Raw genomic sequence first — 20,874 nt, forward strand, 5'->3', positions numbered from 1 at the left:
CACGAAGAGAAAAATAAATCAAGACGTAAATTTGTTATGTCTCCAAACACATAGATTAAAAATACAAGACATATTACTTCTTATGAATTTAAAACAGACATTGATAAATGTTCTTTTTATAATTGACACGGATAACACCAGAAGCATAAAAAAGTGTTTTAGATAATTATATTTTTATTTAGCTATACGAATATTAAAAGAAAAGCTCTCTAAATCTTTTATATTATTCATAATTTCTAATAACTAAGTTAAGTTAGTAAAATTTTATATTTACTTTGGTGTTATTCGTATTTAAAAATATAAATCTTAAAATTTCTTAAATATATTGTTATAAAATTAGACTAACCTCCATTTCGTCCTTCTGTTCTGGAACCAGGTCTTAACCTGTGCGTCTGTCATCTTCAATGTCTTCGCTAAAGATGCACGTTCAGCTGACGCAAGATACTTCTGTTTGTGGAACCTTTTCTCCAATTCAGCAATCTGTAGCCGCGTGAAGGACGTTCTCGGTTTCTTTCGCTTAGGGGGTGTTCTGTTCTGGTATGGATGACCAATCCGCCTCGTGATGGGAAACGATGCTGGAAAAAATAACATACTTTATATAATTGTAATATAGACAGTCGTTTGTTATAAAAGAAAAGCTTTATAAATATAACACGCCACTATTTATTATCTTTTGCACGCCTTCCATTGAAACGTGGTAGGGTGCCTGCGACAATTTTCGGCCGTAATCCTTGAAACATATGTCTATACTTTTATTCAGTGGATATACACTAGCTTCATAACAATTTAAATGCGTTTGATTCGATGAAAAAATTCCAAAGAACAGTCATTAAACCACTCAAAAGCGTGGTGTTATCAAATAATAACATCGAAAACAATTACGTAAATGGTTGAATTCTAGACGTATATTAACGTCTTATCTTTGTAATTGAAATCACTAATGTAATCATCTTAAATAACATAACATAATACAACTTTGAATAAATAAATATCTCATTAATTCTTATGTTCTTACTACAGTATAACGCTAAACTAACAAAGATTATCTGCGTAGCGATGTAATCGAACGTTTTTTTCCATTTATTAAGTTTGAAATAATATACTGAAAACAATGGGTTACATTATTATTCATACGTTTTAGTGTTGTTTTATAATTCATTTGTGGCTAAAGTTGTAGTAAAACTCAAGGTAACATCGTCTATTTACCCTTTGTTATTACGTACAGATTACGTATTTGCAAAAAGGTTTCTTACAACTGAATTTATACTGTAGTGATAGTTTTAATCGGAAATATCAAACCTTTTCAATAGATAATTTTTAAATTATAATAAAATGATGTAAGCAATTACGTTTATAAATCGTTGCAAATGGCGGCCGTGTACGTACAATATAGTTCGATAAAATGGTATTTAATGACGGGTCGGGATTGGCCCACGTCGTCAATGGGTCTGCGTAATAGATCGATTTGCGTTTAATGATCCATGAGATGAGATCATGCTGGTAACTGGGATGCCTTCAATGTCGATTGGACGGTTATTATACGTTTATTTTATATCTATATTTATCTATATACTGAAACATTTGTGCGTGTAACTTGAAAGTCGTATACTGTGGTAACAACAAGGTGAAGTTGTATGACGGCTTGTTAATCTTATCTTACTAATATTATAAATGCGAATGTTTGTTGTTTGTCGGAAGATATCTCAAAAAGGGCAACGGATCTTGATGAAATTTGGCACAGATGTAGAACATAAGCTGTAAGAACACATAGGCTATTTAATAGCTTTTTTAATTCCGTGCGGACTGAGTCGCGGCCGACAGTTAGTCTAGCTATATACTAAATAAAACATGTTGTAATTTCTGCATGTAACTTTAAAGCCGTATACTGTGGTCAAAACAAGTTATAGTCGTATGACGTCTTACTAATCTTAATTATATCATAAATACGAATGTTTGGATGTTTGTCAGAAGGTATCACCAGAACGGTCGCATGAACCTCGACAAAATTTCGTTTAGACGGTGAACTCAGTCTGCGCGGACGGAGTCATTGGCAAGAGCTACTTAGTTAATCCAATATAATATATAGGCACATAAAGTTAATCCAATGTTGACACCAAGGTTATTATAGTCAAATATAGTGAATGTATGTAATATAAATTAGTTTTTATAAATATTTTTGTATTTTTTTGCATCTACTTCTTGAATATTCATTGCAAATAGAGTATAGGTCACTGCAACTCCATCATAAAATAACATCAGTTCCCACGATAAAGGCTTATCTGAGCTTATTTATCTCAAAGCATATAAACATATAAACATTTTTTATAATTTTTAGTTTTTAAATGGTGTGAGAAATTAAGAGAGGTGAGAATCCGAAATATTGGAAGTTGATTTGATCATAAATACGACTGATTTTATATTAAATCAATTTACAAACTAAATAATTTTTTAAACACAAAATGCTCTTCATCTTTTCTCGTTTAATCCATGCCATAATGCAATTGCATACATGAATTCCGTGACAGTTTGAATTTTTTTTTTCGAAAATGGAATCGTATTAAAGGGCGCCCTCCGATTGGCTCTTGCAAGCAGTAATGGCCGCTTCACGTGACCGCAAATTGCGCGGGAATTGCGGCCATCTACGTAATTTGGCTGTAGCCAAAGAAAGCCTGTGACCTTTGCTCCCCACCGTTTAGTAAGTGTTGCCATTTGTTATTTTATTAGAGAGCCAAACCTTCTTTTTATTTATTATTGTATTGTTTGTAAGATTAGTCTAGTTGACACTTACAAAACATTCTACATTCTAGTAATTTATGTTAGGCTAGCTGTCTATCTGCCTGCAAGCGGCTTCTTCTGCGAGGATTTAAAAAAATAGTGAACCACGTGCTTTTCCAGACTATGTTCTACATCTATGGCATATTTTAGAGATCTGTTCAGCCGTTCTGGAGATACCTTTTAACAAACATCAAATATCTCTTAACATACGCATTTATAGTATTAAGAGTTTAATTATTAGACAAACGTTATTTATTTCTTACTTTTTTTTGTTTACTGTTAAAATCAGAAGCAAGCAAGCGCATTAAATTCTGTACAAAAAATAATAGACAAGCGATCGATCTCGATCGATTATTCATTATTATATTATATTAATTATTATTCAGTGCCAAATAAAATTGTATCTTGCATAATTGCCATTGATTAATAATGCATGAAAATTGTATAATTAATTTCGTGATAATTGTTTTAGATATCGTGAATATTTAAATTAATACAGCCATATTAGAGCCGGATTGCTATATCCGAGAAAAAAATATATTTTACGGCTTTTGTATTTTTTTTGAGTTAGTGTTTATTACTTAATCCATTATGGAATTATGGATATAAAACGCGAATGGGTTAGATATTTTAATTCCACTATTTGCAAATCATTTAAATAAGAAGCTCAAATGTTAGTTGATCGTCATATTACAAACGTACTTCGTACTAATATTATAAATGCGAAAGTTTACATTGGATGGATGTTTGTTAGAAGGTATCTCCAGAACGGCTGGATGTATCTCGCTGATATTTGGCATAGATGTAGAACATAGTCTGGAAAAACAGATAGGCTACTAAGTTTTTTAATACCGCACTGACGGAGTCGCGGGCGACAGCTAGTTATAAAACAACTATATAAAAGTATAGAACATAATTTTTACAATTTATAAAATAAAAGAAAAAATTCAAGTCAAATACATTTTTAAGGTAAAAAACATGCCTATTTCTACAAAAAACTTCTTCATCTATGAAAAACATAGTAATATAAGGTTTGAAATTGTATCCACAATACAGATTAACAGTGCCCAAATATTCCACTTACGTCACTGGTCGTCAGGGTGGAAAAGGGTGGTATAATACGATTCTGAGGGTCGTAATCCGTTTAGAGGGCGTATGATTCATGCGTGCGGCTCCAACCCTGTTGTAACTCGAGATATGGTTATTGTTACCTTTTGAGTAATCGTTTCAGTTGTATTATGTTTTAATTTTTTTTATATCATAAGGTGGCAAACGAGCGAGCGGCCACCTGAAATCGCTGAAATAGCGAAGTGACCGTTGCCCATAGACATACGCAATTACATATGCGTTGCCTACCTTTAATTGACGGAGGAGAGGATGCACAGAAAGAAAATATTTTCCCTTTCCATGCATCCTCTCATCCGTAAAGTCCACTTCCACTTCCCTTCCTTTCCTTATAAGAAAAGGGAGGGGGAGGTAAAGAGGACTAAATTAGGCCTCCGGGACGCACACTTGACGCCTGTCTTCTGTGTGGTCGTGGTATTTCACCGGGCGAGCCGCGCCAATTCGTGCGAAGATGTTAAAGCGGGCTCTACTACTGTTAAACTTAATTTATTTAATTCAATTATTAAATTAACATTTAGATATTAAGAGCATCTCTGCTAGTACGGTTAACGTCTTCTAGTTGCTACTGAATCGAATAAATCCTACCTTCTAAAGACAGTATCCACATATCAAACTAAAAATTATCTAAAAGAACTAAGTAATAAAATTTTACGACTGTGGAATTGTTTTTAAATGATTATATGAAACGTATCAAATATTTGTTATCGTTCAGATTTAAAATTTTAACGTTATCAGAATTTTTTTTTGTAATTAAACATAAAATTATATAAAGCACTAGTATCCAAATGGTTTTTATCTTAACATAAAAATGATTACAAAATTTAAAATTCCAATAGGATGTTCGAAAAATCCTTTACTGGTTTTTACGACAATTTTATTAAGTAGTAACATTTTGGGGTCTGTAAAGCGTTTAAAGAAATAATTTGGACATCAAATTAAAATGATAATATTGTGAAGATGAGATAGAAAAATTAAAACGCAAATTAACATTGAAAGGTTTAAGACTGTCGGGAGGGTAATCCTTTTATGATATTACCCGCAACCCTTGCGCCCCTTCGGGTTTTGGTAACTTTAAATGGATCTGTTTTATGTACGTCACTCCTGTTTATTTCATATTTTATATTGAGTTTATTTTTATACTAGCTGTCACCCGCGAAACCGTTTGCGTGGAATTTAAATAAAACTATAACTTTAAAATAATTCCAGATAAAAGAAAAAGGCATATTCTCTTACAATCCTAGAAGTGAAAAGGAAGAAATTTGTCTTATGCCATTATACCAATTTAAAATATGACTAATTTTAAGCAAATTAAGTGATTAAATAAAAAATGTGGAAATAGAAAAAGACTTACGCCAAAACCGATTGTATAATTGCGTCACGGGTATGAGATATACCTACTTGATTTGTTTGTGACGTAAAAAAGGTATATTCCTGGATATATCATCCGTGAAAATGCTAAAAATTCTTACAAACATTTCTCGCGTCCTCAATAGACTGAGAAGACGAATTCCTGACGTCTAATTGGAATGTGACGTCACCTGGGATTACAGCACGCCTCTCCATCACTCTGATAGCCGCATTTGTCAGCGCCTCAGAGTTTTGGCTATTATACTTTGTATGATTTAAGCGTGGGCTTACACTGCCGAAACATCTATGTATTTATGACAATACACTTTGGAATACTATAGTAGAGCTGCAGTAAGACTGCTTTTCAGTAGTTATTAAATTTTAACTTTAAAATGTTTTATGGAAGTCTAGAAATCTAGTAGGAGACATTACGGCCTAATGTTTAGTACAAGAACACTTCTTTTAAATCATTAATTTACAAATTAAACCGCTCAGCGTAGTTACTAAAAATAACGTTAAGTATTCATAACTGTACTCGTAAATTTAGTTAACAAATACTACATGGTTGTTAAAAAAGATAAATTGTTACTAGTTTAACAAACTCTGAGCTTTATCGAGCGTAAAATACAAGAAGCGATACCTAAAAACAAAACAAAAGCGGGCGCCGAGCATGCAACCGAATGTACGATTCCGTGTCCTACATGCATTACGGAACGCCCAAACCCCAAACCCTAGCTCCAGGGTTGTCACAAGTCAACGTATAATAGATTAGATGTATTTCAGTACCGTTGTAGTAAGCATAGAGTAACTTTGTTAAATTGTATATAGTTAAAACGACAGCTAGATATATGAATCCATGAGACACGATAGATTAATTAGGTAGACAAATTCTTTTTTATCTTCAATGATCCAATAACCCCGTGAAGACTAAGGATAACCTTACTCATCACAATCTATAGCATGTGTATATTAGGGTTTATTATTCTGTGCCAGCCCTGGCGTTATAAACGCGGCCATTTTGTAAATGTTTCGCCTTTGTTCCCAATTGCAATGTTGGTAGCAGTGGGCCGATTGCATTCCGCCTTCAGCTGAATTTTCCATGAGACAGCGTAACCCCGTTTTGTAACCACCAGTATTTTGTATGTTGGTCGTTGGAATGCAAAATGCATGAGAACTTTGTCCGCTATATTTCCATTTCTTCCAATCGTAATTGGAAAATGGTGGTTTTCTTTTGTTGTTGCATTATTGCATATAACCTTTTGTTTAAAAGAAGAAATAATAATGTAATCTGTTATAGGCCATAACCAACAGATTTTAATTATAATTAACACAACTAAAGGAACTGCAAAAGCGATACCGGCCACTGAGGAACAGATTGATTTTAATAATTCAAAATATGAGTCAAATAATATTTTTAATCTAATCCATTGAATATAAAATATTGTCTACAGTAGCGCGTACATTATACATAAATTACCACTAAATTGCCAATTTATTTTTTTAACTATTCGTATAGTCAAAAAAGCGTCATAAAATTTAACATAATTTTTATCTATGGTTGAAATTATTGGAATCGATATAGATAATCCAAAGTATCGGTCGTAAAAGATTTTATTGCCGAAAGACGCACTTAACCTAGAAATTGTACAATTATAGTGGATTAAGAATCTCATATACATAATCTGAATATTAATATAAAAGTCTATATGATTTTAATTATTTAATAAAACTTAATTCTATCCAATTTTCATATAAAGTTATTCTTTATCCCTTTAGATAAGTCGAAAACATCCGTCACTAATAAGTACCAAAGACAATTTGAGTCATAATCAGCTTGCGCCTGTGCCTTAGAACTGCACTATAGTGTTGTGTAACATTATACTGCATATCATGTCGATAATTTATTATTTATGAAGTTATATTTCAATTAAAAAAAACTTGTTAAGTACCTTATTTTCTACATCTGTGCCAAATTTCATTAAGATCGGTTGAGCTATCCCGAAGATAATGTGTAACATACATCCATACATCTAAACTTTATCATTTATATTAGTAAGACTTATTTTTTAATTTTGAGAGTAGATCTATAATATTTCCTAAATCACTTCCTTTTAATAGTCATCATTAGACAACTTAGTCGCGAGAGCTGCTTTAAATGTTAAAAAGCGAGCGTTCTAAATTAGGTTATAATTAGTGCTTAGATTTTAGGGGATTCTGGCCATGAATAAAATTATCGAGCGTGTTAACAGTTCATAATGATCATTTATTACTAAGCTCACTTCAAATTACTTCCCAGTTTGATAATGGACGCACTGAAATATTATAAAATCATCTTTATAGCTCAATTTAACATTTTATTACTTTACATTATGAGCAAAAAAATCAAATTAAATGTTTCATTTTTAATTAAGGACATCTTTTAATGTATTTTCCATTAATTATCACTGTGATCGTAATCTATTTTTTTTTTATTTTTTACCAAATTACTTTCTTAACCTTGGATGGAAAAAAATACAATATTTTAACTTTATAAGTTATTATAACAGAATAGAGGACAGTTTCTTTTTTAATAAAATATTATAAATGAAATGAAAAGGAGTGAAATGTAAGTAACAATGTAACTATGGGTAGCCGTAAGTGACAACAGTAAATAAAATGGAAATAAGTGTATAAATAGAAACAAAATTACTTAGTTCAAAACATCTAGAAAAAATAAGAACACATATAATTAAATTATCTTAATTGTAATTTAACTTGCAACTTTTGAATTCTAATAGCAGTCTCCAAATTGATTCTTTAAATAATATCGATTTATTCAAAAATGTTAATTTTTATGACACAATAAATTTTAATTGTTCCTTATTAAAAGCTCAATAAACACGCACATACATAGATGTTTTTATGCAAATTTATTAGTCTCTTTTTGGAAACCTCTAATTAAGTATAATTTGTATATTTTCCACACAATTCATGTTTTAGTGCTTCGATTTTAGCGCGTAGACGAATAAAATTATCGACCACTTAAAATCTATCGATAATGAGTATTTATTGCCGAGCACATCACTACTTTTCCCGTTTTATAATGGACTAATTAAGATGTTATGTTGCTATTGAGTCATGTTTGAAGTATAATTGAAAAGATTTTATGTGCATTTTTTTACAATAAAACAAATTAATAGTTTTTAATTAAAAAATAAACTTCTTGTTTTGTGATCTCTGATTTTATAGATCAATATCTAAGATTTAATCTGAATACAATAATAAGGTCATGATAATATATAAAACTTAATATTGCCTTTGTTCATTTCAAATGGAATAACAGGGTTGATAATAAATCTGTTGTACGAATATGTCAGCTGGACTAGTGAAATACCACGACCACACAGATGAGTGTGCGTGCAGACACCCTAATTTTAGTCTTCTTGCCTTTCCCATCCTTTTCCTGGAAATAGGGATGGAAAGAGGAGGGGAATTAGACAGAGGAGAGAATACATATGAAGGGACACTCTGTGCATCACCGCCTCTATTGACCAGAGATTTGCAAATACTGATGTCTATGGGCAGAATTCCCTACACTATTTTAGTAAATTTAATAAATTTAAGTAATGGCTTGGCGTTTTTACTCTAAAAAAGGTTTTATGCAAGTGTTCCACCAGTGAAAACCTACAGTAAAACATGAAATTATACTAAATAATTATGTGGCGTAAAAAAAGTAATGACAACCGTGAGATACTCACATGGTTTACGGATATTATGCGCACGCACTCAAAATACCATCATTAAATAAATATTCTTGAGATGTCCCCATTATTACTAAAAAAAATTTGTGTCTGTGATTTTGTTTTATTTTCTTGAAACTACTGGTCAATTAATAAATTTCATTGAAATAAGAGTACTATTTATGCGCGCAATATTAACGTAAGGGCGGTCGCCATATTGGAATTAAAATTTTTATTTTTGTAATAATTTAAAATTCTTTCCAGCCAGTGAAATTTATAACTTTTTTTGTACATTTTTATGAAGAAGCCTTACACGTACTGCCACTAGAAGCTTCAAATTTTTGAATCTATATTTAAATCAATTAAAAAAAACTATTCCTTTTTGAAAGTATCATTTTCTCACGTTTGAGTATTTTATATGCAATACCACTTAACATATTCACAATCTTCTAATCTCTAAAGCGAAAAACATAAACAGCAATATAATATTTTATGAACATCGAGCCGTGTCTCCCGAAGGAAATGCTTTCTCGTATATTTACACATTTGAAATACGGCACTTTTTATAACCTCCCAAGTTATGGATTGGCGATAAAATATATCGGCGTTTACCCTATACCATATATTACGTTAAAAAAATAATAAAACCAATATAATACTTATAATCCTATGTATTTAAAATTAATTTCTATTATAAGATTGTAAAAAGACTACTAAAGAAATCGAAAACTTACATTGTTTGGTTTCGAAATACAAAAATAACCAGCTCTTAAATAATTTTACTATATTTTTTTCTTTTAATTCTATATCGCAAATAGTGAAAAAGATTCTTATTGTCATGTATTTTGACGTTTGATATTTAAATATCTGCAAAACTGAGCAATTTAACACTAAAAAAACGGCATACTAAATAAAATACACGGATCTAATATTTGAAATTAAATCAATGGTGTTCGTAAAAAATGTATAGTATGGTCCAAGTATGTTTAAATGTGGCTATAAACGTTATGTTTGATTCTTTACATATAATAACTCAAAAACTACTGAATAGTTTTTAATGTTTCAAAAAAAGAATGATGAAAATCGGACCACTAAGGGCGAAATTTACACCGAACAAAAAAAAACATACAGACGAATTGAGTACCTTCTTCTTGATGTCGGTTTAAAATTAATATTTGTATTTTAAACTAAATATAAACAGTTAACGATCACTTAATTTATCTGGTGTCCGTACTGACTAGTTTCGAGCCCAACGAAGGTTGTTCAGTCGCGATCCGTCTGTCACTCTGTGGTACCAATCCCACTAATCCTGAAGAAGAACCTCCGATGAGTTTAAAACTAGTCGGAGCCGACACCTGATAAATTGCGTGAGTATTAGCCGTTTACATTTAGTTTATGATAATGTCTCATGAATTTATAAATAACTTAATTTTGTTTTTTTGTTGCGCAACGAGGTTTGGATTCTAAAAAAATAAAAAAAACATTAAAAAAATGTTAAGTTTAATAAAACTTTTGATTTGGAAATAATATAAGCTTTGTATTGCAACGCGTGCTTGTTTAAATTATAACAAACTATAATTAAAAATAAATTTATTTATTATTCTATTAGTGTTCTTGATAAAAACCGGGTTTGATTGATATTTATTGTCTACAATATTAACCAGACAAAAAAAATCTCTATCTCTTATCGTTCCTCTTTTCCATGGCCGTGACTGCTTCTGTTTATCAGCTTTTTATCATGTAAAATATAGTATCATAAATAGTGCTTAGAAAATGTAAATAGATCAGATATTATTATTTTATTTAAATTAAATAAAATTATCTCATTCCGATTTGCATTACATTGCCTTTTGTCTTGAAAACACCTTCTAAATTATGATAGCAATAATTTTGTGTTATATCACTTAAAGTTGTGTTCACAAAGGATATCCTATCTTGACATATATATAAAAATCAATTGCTGTTCGTTATTCTCGCTAAAACTAGAGAACTGCTGAACGGATTTATCTTATCTTGGTCTTGAAATGTTCGTGGAAGTATAGGGAAGGTTTAAAAGGTAAGAAAAATTCGAATAATTGCCGGGAACTAATTTTTTTTTTCATTCCACGCAGTCGTAGTCGCGGACGACAACTACTTTCTAAGAAAAATAAATATATTCAGGAAAAAGAACTAAAAAACAAACGGTTTTTTTACAATGTCGTTCATAAGTTATTAAAATTACTAGACCTAAATAAACAGAGTAAATTAAAAAGAACCGCTTTATAATTATTAACAAATCTTTAATTGTCTCTATTCTTATTTCAAAAGAATAGAAGATTTGATTCAAATAGAAATGTTTAAAGGAATATAAAACTAAGAGGAATAATATTTTGATCGCCTCCGGTGTTAGAAATCTTCATAGTTGCTCCGACTTTTGTTGTTAAAACTTTTATCTATTTATGCTTTCATAAAATAGTGTCTGCAACATTTAAAATCGATAAAATTATTTTTGTTTTAATTTAATCGCTAAAACTACATTCTTGCGATATAGAATCAATAGCTTTTTGTCTAAACGACACCCTATAATTTACGAATGGTGATAATTTTTACTGTCTAGTTCGCCGTTTGATTTAATTTGCGAATTGCCGAATAGATTCGGTTACTATGCTATAGTCGTAACGCGCGTCTTTTGCTAAGAGACGATATGACGCGACATATTAGAAATATATCAGTTTTGTTTTATTTGTATACACAAATCTATTGTTGTCTCTATTTTTCCAATAAGAATAAAAGGGATAACAATATCATTAAGTACAAGTAATTTGCAAAGGAATATTACGACTTAAAAGGCACCGAAAGTTACAATGCATTTGCTGATTATAAGTCGTTCACATCTTCTTAAAGAAGTATGTCATAATTTCAATTTTACGTTATATCTAAGGGTATACACAAGAGTATATAGAGCCGTTCCTTGTTCTGTTACAAGTAAATGCTCTAGTCTATACTCACCTTAATATGATAATTTACTTTTAGAAATTTTAATTAAAGAAAAAAAAATTTCGTGTTATCGATATATTTCACGTACAACCCTAAACATAACCCGAGAGCGTATCATCGCATATTGGTGGGCGTCAAATTTTCATAACAGTTCTCCCATTTTCCCGGGGGAAATGCGGGCGTGAGGTAACCGAGAAGCGTCGTTTTATCCCTATATTTTACTATATCGATGATTTTCTTGCGCATATCGTGGGGGCCGAAGGTAAAACGGTTCACTTTAAATATGTTAGACAATGTGTTGAAATATATTTTACGATAAGGGTAAAGCTCGCGGATTATTCTATCGACGTTAGTGTTGTGATAAAGTTAAATATAATATTTCTTTTAAACTTAATCTTAGGTTGCTTTCTAATTTTTATTCTCATGTTTTGTGTTTTAAACAAGAAAGATAGTTCGTTTTAATTATAATATTATTTTACGATAACTTAAGTAAAAATATTTAAATTTATTATATCAAAAGATATGCTTTTTTGGTACGTTTAGTTGAATATTTTTTCTTTCTTCCGCGAACCGTGTTTTATTTCTTAAATGAAGATAAAAGGTTGCCTCAGCTATATAATTTAGAAGCGTAAAGATGCCATCTGTTCGCAATTTGTATATTGGCCCTACTTCGCTGAATTAAAATTGCATTAGCAATGCAAATAGTATCCAATATACCAACGATACAAGGTTTCAAATTGAACGATATGTTAATTTAATAAAATGATAACTTTCCAGATAAAAACTATGATATATTAGATTTATTACGTGAAATATGGTAGCAAATCTTATTATTCATATTATAAGGGCGAATGTTTAGATAGATGGACGTTTACTAGATTACATATCCAGAACGGCTGTATTGATCTCGCTGAAATTTGGCATAGATGTAGAACATAATCTGGATGAACACATAGGCTATTAATTGAGTTCTTTTTTTAGTACCAAGTGGACAGAATCGCGCGCGGAAACTAGTATGAAAATAAATTTGTAGTGAAACACTTTTTTTAAATTCGACTGATATTTCAAACACGGGGTTATATTTGTCTTATATATTTTTTGTTATTTAAAAAACATTAAAGCAGGGCTACATGAAAAGCTAGTTTAAACTAATATAATAAATACATAGACACCATCGGAAACTCGATATCAAATTTATTGATAGAAATTTTAACAGTTTTTTAAACTTTTAAAATCTCTGTTGATAACATACCTTATAAAATGTAGGCGTAAATTGTAATCGTTTAAAGATATGATTGTAGCTTTCCTACGATAAGAGACGTTTTAAATTAAATAAATTTTGAAGGCTTTTTTAAGATAAAACAATCTTTATTTTATAGAATCTTCTGATTATTTTATCTACGCCTTAATTAGTGATAAGATTGTGCCATACCGTGTGAAGATGGAGACGGAGTAAAAAGTGTCTATTGGATGTTCCAATAAAATTGATAAAAATAATTAACTAGCTATCACCCGCGACTACGTACGCACGGAATTAGAAAAACTTAATTAGTAACTTATGTGCGTTTACAGATTATGTTCTACATCTATGCCAAATTTCATCCAGATCCATGCAGCTATTCAGAAGATACCATCTAATAAACTTCCATCCATCCATCCAAACATTCACATTTATAATATTAGTAATATATGTAACTTATAAATATAATTATTGATTTATGAATTTATCTTTCTGCTTCCTATATACGCCTACACATAAATATTTGAATCGACGATCATCCTTTGATTTTACAACCGTATTCCATATTTAAAAATTTTATTCAAAGCTCCGTTCATTATTTTATTGAGGCAAATGGCGGTCGTTCGCGCTAATAAAATAAACAAACTATTGTAAAACAGCAATTACTCGCAGCTATTAATTATACAATCAGGTGGCCGGTCGGCGGACTTCAAACATACGTGTAGACTGATCAATCGGACAGAGTGGCTTAAATAAATTCAAATAAAATTAAACACAAAATTAAATGATTATTTTTGACGTAAAATTAGCTTGTCGATGGCTGCAAGGATAGAGGACCGAAGAAAGTATGGATGGATTGTGTGAAAGAGGATATTCGTAAGAATAGTTTTAGACAGGCGTGAAATGGAAGCAATTCCGCGTATCGGCTATAAGTGTGTGGCCTAATGTAGTTCTCTTTCCCTTCCCACCCTTTTTCTTACAAGGAAAGGATGGGAAGTGGAAGTGGATTAATTTTTCTTTCTGTGCATCCTCTCCTCCGTCGATTAAAGGTAGGCAACATATATGCAATTGCGTATGTCTGTGAGCAACGATCACTCCGCTATTTCAACGACTTTAGGTGGCCGCTCGCTTGTTTGCCACCTTATGATATATTAATAATATATAAAAAAGAAGGGAGTAAATATAGATATGACGGCTGATAGAGATGTATGTGCATAATGAGCCGACCTTCACTAGGGAACACAGCAAGGTGACAATGACAAAAATATGTTTTGCAAATTAAATAATTTAACAATGATGATTGGCACCATAGATACTCAATAAGAAATGTTCCATAGACAAAATGTGTTAACGAAATCTTTCCATGTCTTTAAGTAAAGCAAAATGTTGGCTGTTAGGTAAAATTTTGCGGTTCCTATAATAGCTTGAAAGCGGAAACGGCCCCGGCCATTAACGTCCGAGATCATTGAGCGCCCAATTACACTCTCTATTGATTCCCTGAAACGTTCCAATGATTTTGTTACACTTAAGGGTTATTTCCACTGTTTATTGAACGCAAGTTTTAAAATAAAGCTAAGAAATTTAATGACAAATAAACTACTATACGACCAACTTATCTGGTAGGGTTAGCAAACGTAAATTTAATTTAAATGGCACATAGTTCTGTCAATGACCAAAAAGTACCAAGTTCCGTATCGTACTATAGGCTCTTATTTTTTTACAGTTCTAACCACGATATCGCCTATCACAACGGGTCAGATAACTTTGACGGACTATAATCTCTTTTATCGTATAAAATACAGATAACAAAAGAGTTCTTTACCATAACTGGCTACTAGTCGTAAAAAGCGCGACAACCGCAAACCGACGGAAACCGTGCGACACGCTCCAAAACGTTCAGTTACACAAATAAAATAATTACGCCCCGTCTATCCGCGCTTTATATCTTTATTGCAGTTTGAATAATAAAAGGACTTGATGAAATTATTTATAAATCATAAATAAAACATATATACTGTTCATTTTCTTGAAAATAGTTATAAAAAAGTTATTTTACCTTTTACCGACAGCGAAAATAATCATCCTGTTCGTTAAAACTTTAACTAGCACTGTTGTTGATAAATCTTAGTTATAAATTCATTTACAATTATAACACTAACACAATAAATTCGTTGTTATTTTTTTTATAATTATCAAACTTTTTGCACAACATTTCACAGTTGTTGTTGTTTTTATTATTCACTCGAAAGAGCAGGCAAAGGAACTAAGCCATACAGCCTTGTCTTTTTTATTTCAACATTTCACAGACTTACATTTCAATTTATTTTCTTTTTTTTTTATTACGCCGCGTACGTGTGGCCAGTATTTTGATTATTGTTATAATATAACCTCTTTTATGACACCAAAGAGGTTGATTAGTTTTAGTATTTGTTTAGAAATTGGATATTCTATATATTGTTTTGATTGAAATATATAGTACATTTTTACTTATTGACAATTCTTTGTTACTTTAAAATGTTTTATCTTTAAAATAATCATTTTAAAGTAATAATTTTCGAAGAGTGTCGTTCAAAATTTTTTTCGAGTCAAATAACCTTACTTTTATCTCTTACATCTTATCGTGATTAGGCACCAGAGTTAGATTTCTTGATAAAGGTGATATTATATCTTCTGAATATTTTAAATGCAAATTATATCACCTAATTTGAACATTTGGAAAAGAATATTCGGTTTATAACATTATTTGTGTTGGAAATCGTATTTCGTGTGAAGCGTGTATTAAATTACAAATGAAATAAAAATCGACCAAGTATCATAATATTAAATTTTTAAGAAAAAAAAACACAAGCTCAAAAGAACAATAAAACAACCTAATAATTTATTTAAAAAAAAATACCAAATCCGCAAGAATCAGAATAATTCTGAAGATGGTATACGTTATATTTGATTAAAGGTATTAAATGAAAATAAAAGTGTTAACAAAAAGAACGCCGACAATAATCAGTGGCTGGAAAAAAAAATGGGGCTGTCAAATTATTGGCGCGAAAATGAGTGAGGTTATTTTTTCGTCATCTCTTAAGTATTTCCGACACACGCACGGAAGGGACAGTGTATTGTCTCAATTATAGGCCGCACGTCCGCGCTTCCTCTGCCCCGGTGGTCGCAAAAAAAAATCAACACAAACACAGATAATATATGAAACTAGTTTTTTTTATCGCAGTCAATATTGCGTAGGTGAATTTTAAATAAATATTTCCCGTTCGAAGTTCAAATTTAAATATAATTTAAACATATTACCAAAAACACTAAAACGCCCTTTAATGCACTGATAATTTGGAAGTAACCTAAGCGATCACAAAGTCGTAAAATTTTGAATCGATTATTCGTATTTATCGAGCAATTTTGTTTACGATTTGTCAGTTCTCTTTCCTAATTTACATAACACTGACAACAGTGAAACTGGTCGTTTACTGTTTTACAATTTTATTTTAAACTAACGAATGCCCGCTAGTTCATCAGCGCAAATTAAAAAAAATAAAATAAAAATAGACTACGTTACTCATGTGAACATCGGCTACCTAAAATAAAAGTTCTATCAAAATCGGTCTAGCCGTTTCGGAGATTACACGGAACAAACTTTTTTATTTTTTTTCTATATTACATACACTTTAAATGTATTATTTGTATGGATAAATAGATGGATAGATATTCTTTTCGTCGAGAGTTGTCATACTTTAGATATATTTAATTTCCTCGTCAAAACATATTCTCCACTTAATATTTTACCTATACTATCATTCTCTAGAACATAACATAAAAACCTTTCTATACAATTTAAGATCTATCAGTAACCAGTGTAATTCATTTAAAAAACATATACAGGTAACACTTGTCTTCCATAGATTTATTTCCGTCTTTAGAACAGCTAATTAACTGAAGAAGCGCTTATCATTTTTTTAACATCGGCCGAAACAAATATTTGCCCTCAAAGCTTTCCGCGGCGGTCCGGCGCTACAAATTATCGACCACTAGCCGCCAACAATCACGACTCGATAAAAAACAACAATAAAAAACCTGGCTGTGTGTCATCGAAACGCCGATTAAAAAAAATACAAAGGAGGTTAAATAACATCTTATTAATGGGTGAGAATTTAAAAACAACAAAAAGGTCTGCTGAACATTACCAAAATATTTCTAAAATTATTTCTTTTTACATTTTTACGTGTAAATAACAATAAGAATTTTAAAATGAATTAATAAATCTTTTTTAACAGTCATTCCATTTTTAATCTGTACAATCACGATACGACTTTCTACGGTCCTTTATCTATGGTCAGTTGTCAATGGAAATTTAAAAGTACACAATTTATATTTAAGATAGATAGATATCAGTGGGTTGCATTAGAAAATTATCTAAAAAAAATAATTTTATATTCAATCTAAATCTAAATGAAGTTTTGATATCTGTGTTGATAATAAAGCTACCTTATCAAAGGGTAACCTAAAAGATACGTGCAGGTCGATATTTTAATGAATTAAATGTAAATTACTTGAACGTTATCTGTAATGATTCTTAAATTGGACATTCATTGCTCACCAGACAAGGGATTTTAAAAAGGTAAGATCGGACTTTGATTTTGTTAATTATGACGTCAGAATTTTGTAATACTTTGATTCATAAACTGTTGACCGCGACTCCGTCCGCGCGGAATTAGTAAAAAAACATAATTAGTTGCCTACATGTTCTACCAGAGTATGTTCTATATGTATGCCAAATTTCATCGAGATCCGTGCAGTTCTGGAGATACCTTCAAACAAACATCCATCCATCTAAACATTCGCATTGATAATATTAGTAAGATGAGTAAGATTTTATATACAGGATGTCTCTATTTCATTAAAATATATGTAAGGGTGATTTTGTATTTATACAAATTCGGTGCAATGAAGTTCTGGCATATTAACAAATAATAAACGCATTTGACAACGTAGAAACAAAAGCTAATCGACGCCATTATAATAGATAAAAATACTTTTTACTAAAAATTAATGTTTAAAATGAAAATAAAAGTAAAATCGTCTCCATAAGTTTTTAATAATTCGTGAAAATGTTTATTATTAAATATCTAAGCCATATATCAAGAATTAGAAAATTTTACTTAAATAGATGTTAATTTGTTTTTTTTGACGTCACTTAATACCCTCAATACATTTTAAATTGAATGATTTGAACATGTTGTGACGTGTTTTTATGATCACCGTATAAATTGAAAAAGAAAATGATTAGGTAATTTAAATTGTCCGTGTTTTAATTGTTTTACGATCTTAACATTTGAATGTGCGGTTGAACAACGCTATCTTAGTATAAATATATTTTATTTTGAATAATTTTCTTTATAATTTGTATACAACGTCATGAGTTAACTAAGGTAAGGTGCTTTCCTTAAAATTAACTACTACTTCGTGTATATCAAGTGCAACTTAATTTTAATATTATTATTATTATTTACAGTGGTCATTGTTCTCGTCCATTAATTTAAGACTCGAAAGTGGAGGTTATTGGGTTCCGGAAAAACCATTATACATCACGCTAGTGGGGGGATAAAGAATCACGTGTATTTATTCCGATTGATGACGTAAGTATAGTAAATAAAACTTACTAATATTATATTGTTTGTGAATAATATAATGTTTGGATGGATGTTTGTTAAAAGGTATTAAAAACAGCTCAATGTATCTTCATGAAATTTGCCCTAGATATAGAACATATTCAGGAAGGAAACATAGGCTACTTATTCAGTTTTTTTAATACCGCGCGGGCGGAGTCTCGGGCGACAGCTAGTATATAATATAAACATTTCAAATTTAGTTTTTACTAATAAAGAATATATGATTTTAGGTATAGGAGAGAAGGAGTGGAATAAACATTACGGAATAACAGGAAGAGTAGGCGTTAAAAGTTGGTGAAAATATCACGCGATTAATGGACGACCCCTTACTGGCATACGCATCTGTAGCTGTTGCCGTTTGGTACGTACAATATAAAGTATTATTATAAGTATTAAGTTATCTTAGTATCTTCATATTATGTCATTCTCAACTTTAGCGGATTTCAAGGTGCGAGGAGTATGGCTACTTATCTTAAAAACATTTTACAATATTCAATCTATTTCTGCAAAGAATTAAGCTGTATTATATTTTATTTGTCTTTTGCCGTTAAATTATTAAGAAAATAAGAAATCAAAGAGTAAATCTGATTTATATTTTACTCACCATTAAGTCGATCTTTGACGACCTGATGCGCGAAGGCCGCGGCTGCCGCTTGCCTCATAGGGTCCAGCGCCACGCCCCATGCGCCCAAAGCCCCTAGCGCCCTGTGTGCCGGCACGCGCACCACCCCTGGGCTTCCCGAAAACCCATACCCACCACCCAAGCCCAGCCCTGGCCTCAGCAAGAGCCCAGAGTTAGGATACAGGGCCGAGTTATGAGAGAAATTTAAAGGTAACCCCGAATTGTCTCTGGCTTCATCTTTCGCACTCTCTGATTCAGTGTCCTGGTCACTTCTATCACTCTCTCCTGAATTTCTCTTGTCTATGTCTTCGAATTGCTTACCAAGAAGTCTTGATATACTGAATGGTAAGTTGACTCTTTGTTGAGTATCTGTCATATGCTCGTTGGGAGAGTTGTGGTATGTATGAAAACTATGCTCTGAGTCTCGGTCTTCGGAAGCCACACTCCTGTCACATGCCCCTGACAGTCTGCTGTCAGAGTCCACGTTGATCTCCTCCTGGTCGTCATCTGAATGCATTGACGACATTTTGTTTTTTTTTCTTGTCTTTAATTAAACACAAGCACTTTTGTTTCTTTTTGTCACCATAATATTCTAAAAATCACTTAATGTTCATTAAATAATTGAACTTTTGTACTAAAAATATATTTAGTGATTTTTATTATGATTTATTAATTGTGATTGGTTAATTAAATACTTTTTATTTGTCTATGATTTCTAATTTGACAGTTCGAACGCGCGATTCCTTTTTCGAAATAGTTTTGGCGCCACGCTCGACCGCCCGCGGTCGTACCGTCGCGCACAATATCAGTAAACGACCCAATCAGTTGCACCCCCACCGTTTCACATCGAACTATACTATAACCACACAAAGCGCCTCAACTATACCCCGTTGAGTGGTACAGTTTCCGACAAAAGCTTAATACGATTTCCGAACATAAAAACGCGCTTCGACTCACCAACTTTAACAGAATGGCTTGCTCCGTCCTTTTCTACTAGCTTCTTGAGTTCTTGATCTCCCCCATGTACATTCATTTCCTGTACAATGTATTTTGAACCTTACTCCTATGCGATAAAGTACATTTTTAAATCCAAGTGTATAATCATTAGGACATTTCAATAATAAACCTGAATCAAGTACCGAAACAGTAAGAACCTTAGAGGGAAAGAGACAGCAATACTGCATGATACAGAGACAATAATGCATTAGAAAGAATCGGATAGTATTTTGTCAAAGGGCGTGCTCAGTACAGTAAGGCATCATTTAAATCCAGTTACGGCCTGACAAATGGTGTACATATTAAGGGGGGAGCGATGTTAGGAAACTATTTTTGAATCTTTTAAGACAGTTAAATTATTTACGTACAGCGGTCGACCCGGGTACAGACAATGCACTTTATAAT

The 20,874-nt window shown here is 31.5% G+C and overlaps 1 protein-coding gene across 1 annotated transcript in view; it reads right to left on the reverse strand.

The window, feature by feature from the left end:
• The window catches only part of C15 (homeobox protein C15), a 36,782-nt gene extending 16,735 nt beyond the window's left edge, over window positions 1-20,047 (reverse strand). The window contains exons 1-2 of the mRNA XM_013309982.1: window positions 19,456-20,047; window positions 347-575 (exon numbers count right to left, since the gene is read on the reverse strand). Coding sequence (XP_013165436.1) covers window positions 347-575; window positions 19,456-19,999 — 773 coding nt within the window. The 5' untranslated portion in view covers window positions 20,000-20,047. The remainder of the gene's footprint in view (window positions 1-346; window positions 576-19,455) is intronic.
• Between the last annotated feature and the right edge of the window lie 827 nt (window positions 20,048-20,874).

This window comes from Papilio xuthus, unplaced genomic scaffold, assembly GCF_000836235.2.
Source record: "Papilio xuthus unplaced genomic scaffold, Pxut_1.1 DF827756.1, whole genome shotgun sequence".
Classification (NCBI taxonomy): Eukaryota; Metazoa; Arthropoda; class Insecta; order Lepidoptera; family Papilionidae; genus Papilio; species Papilio xuthus.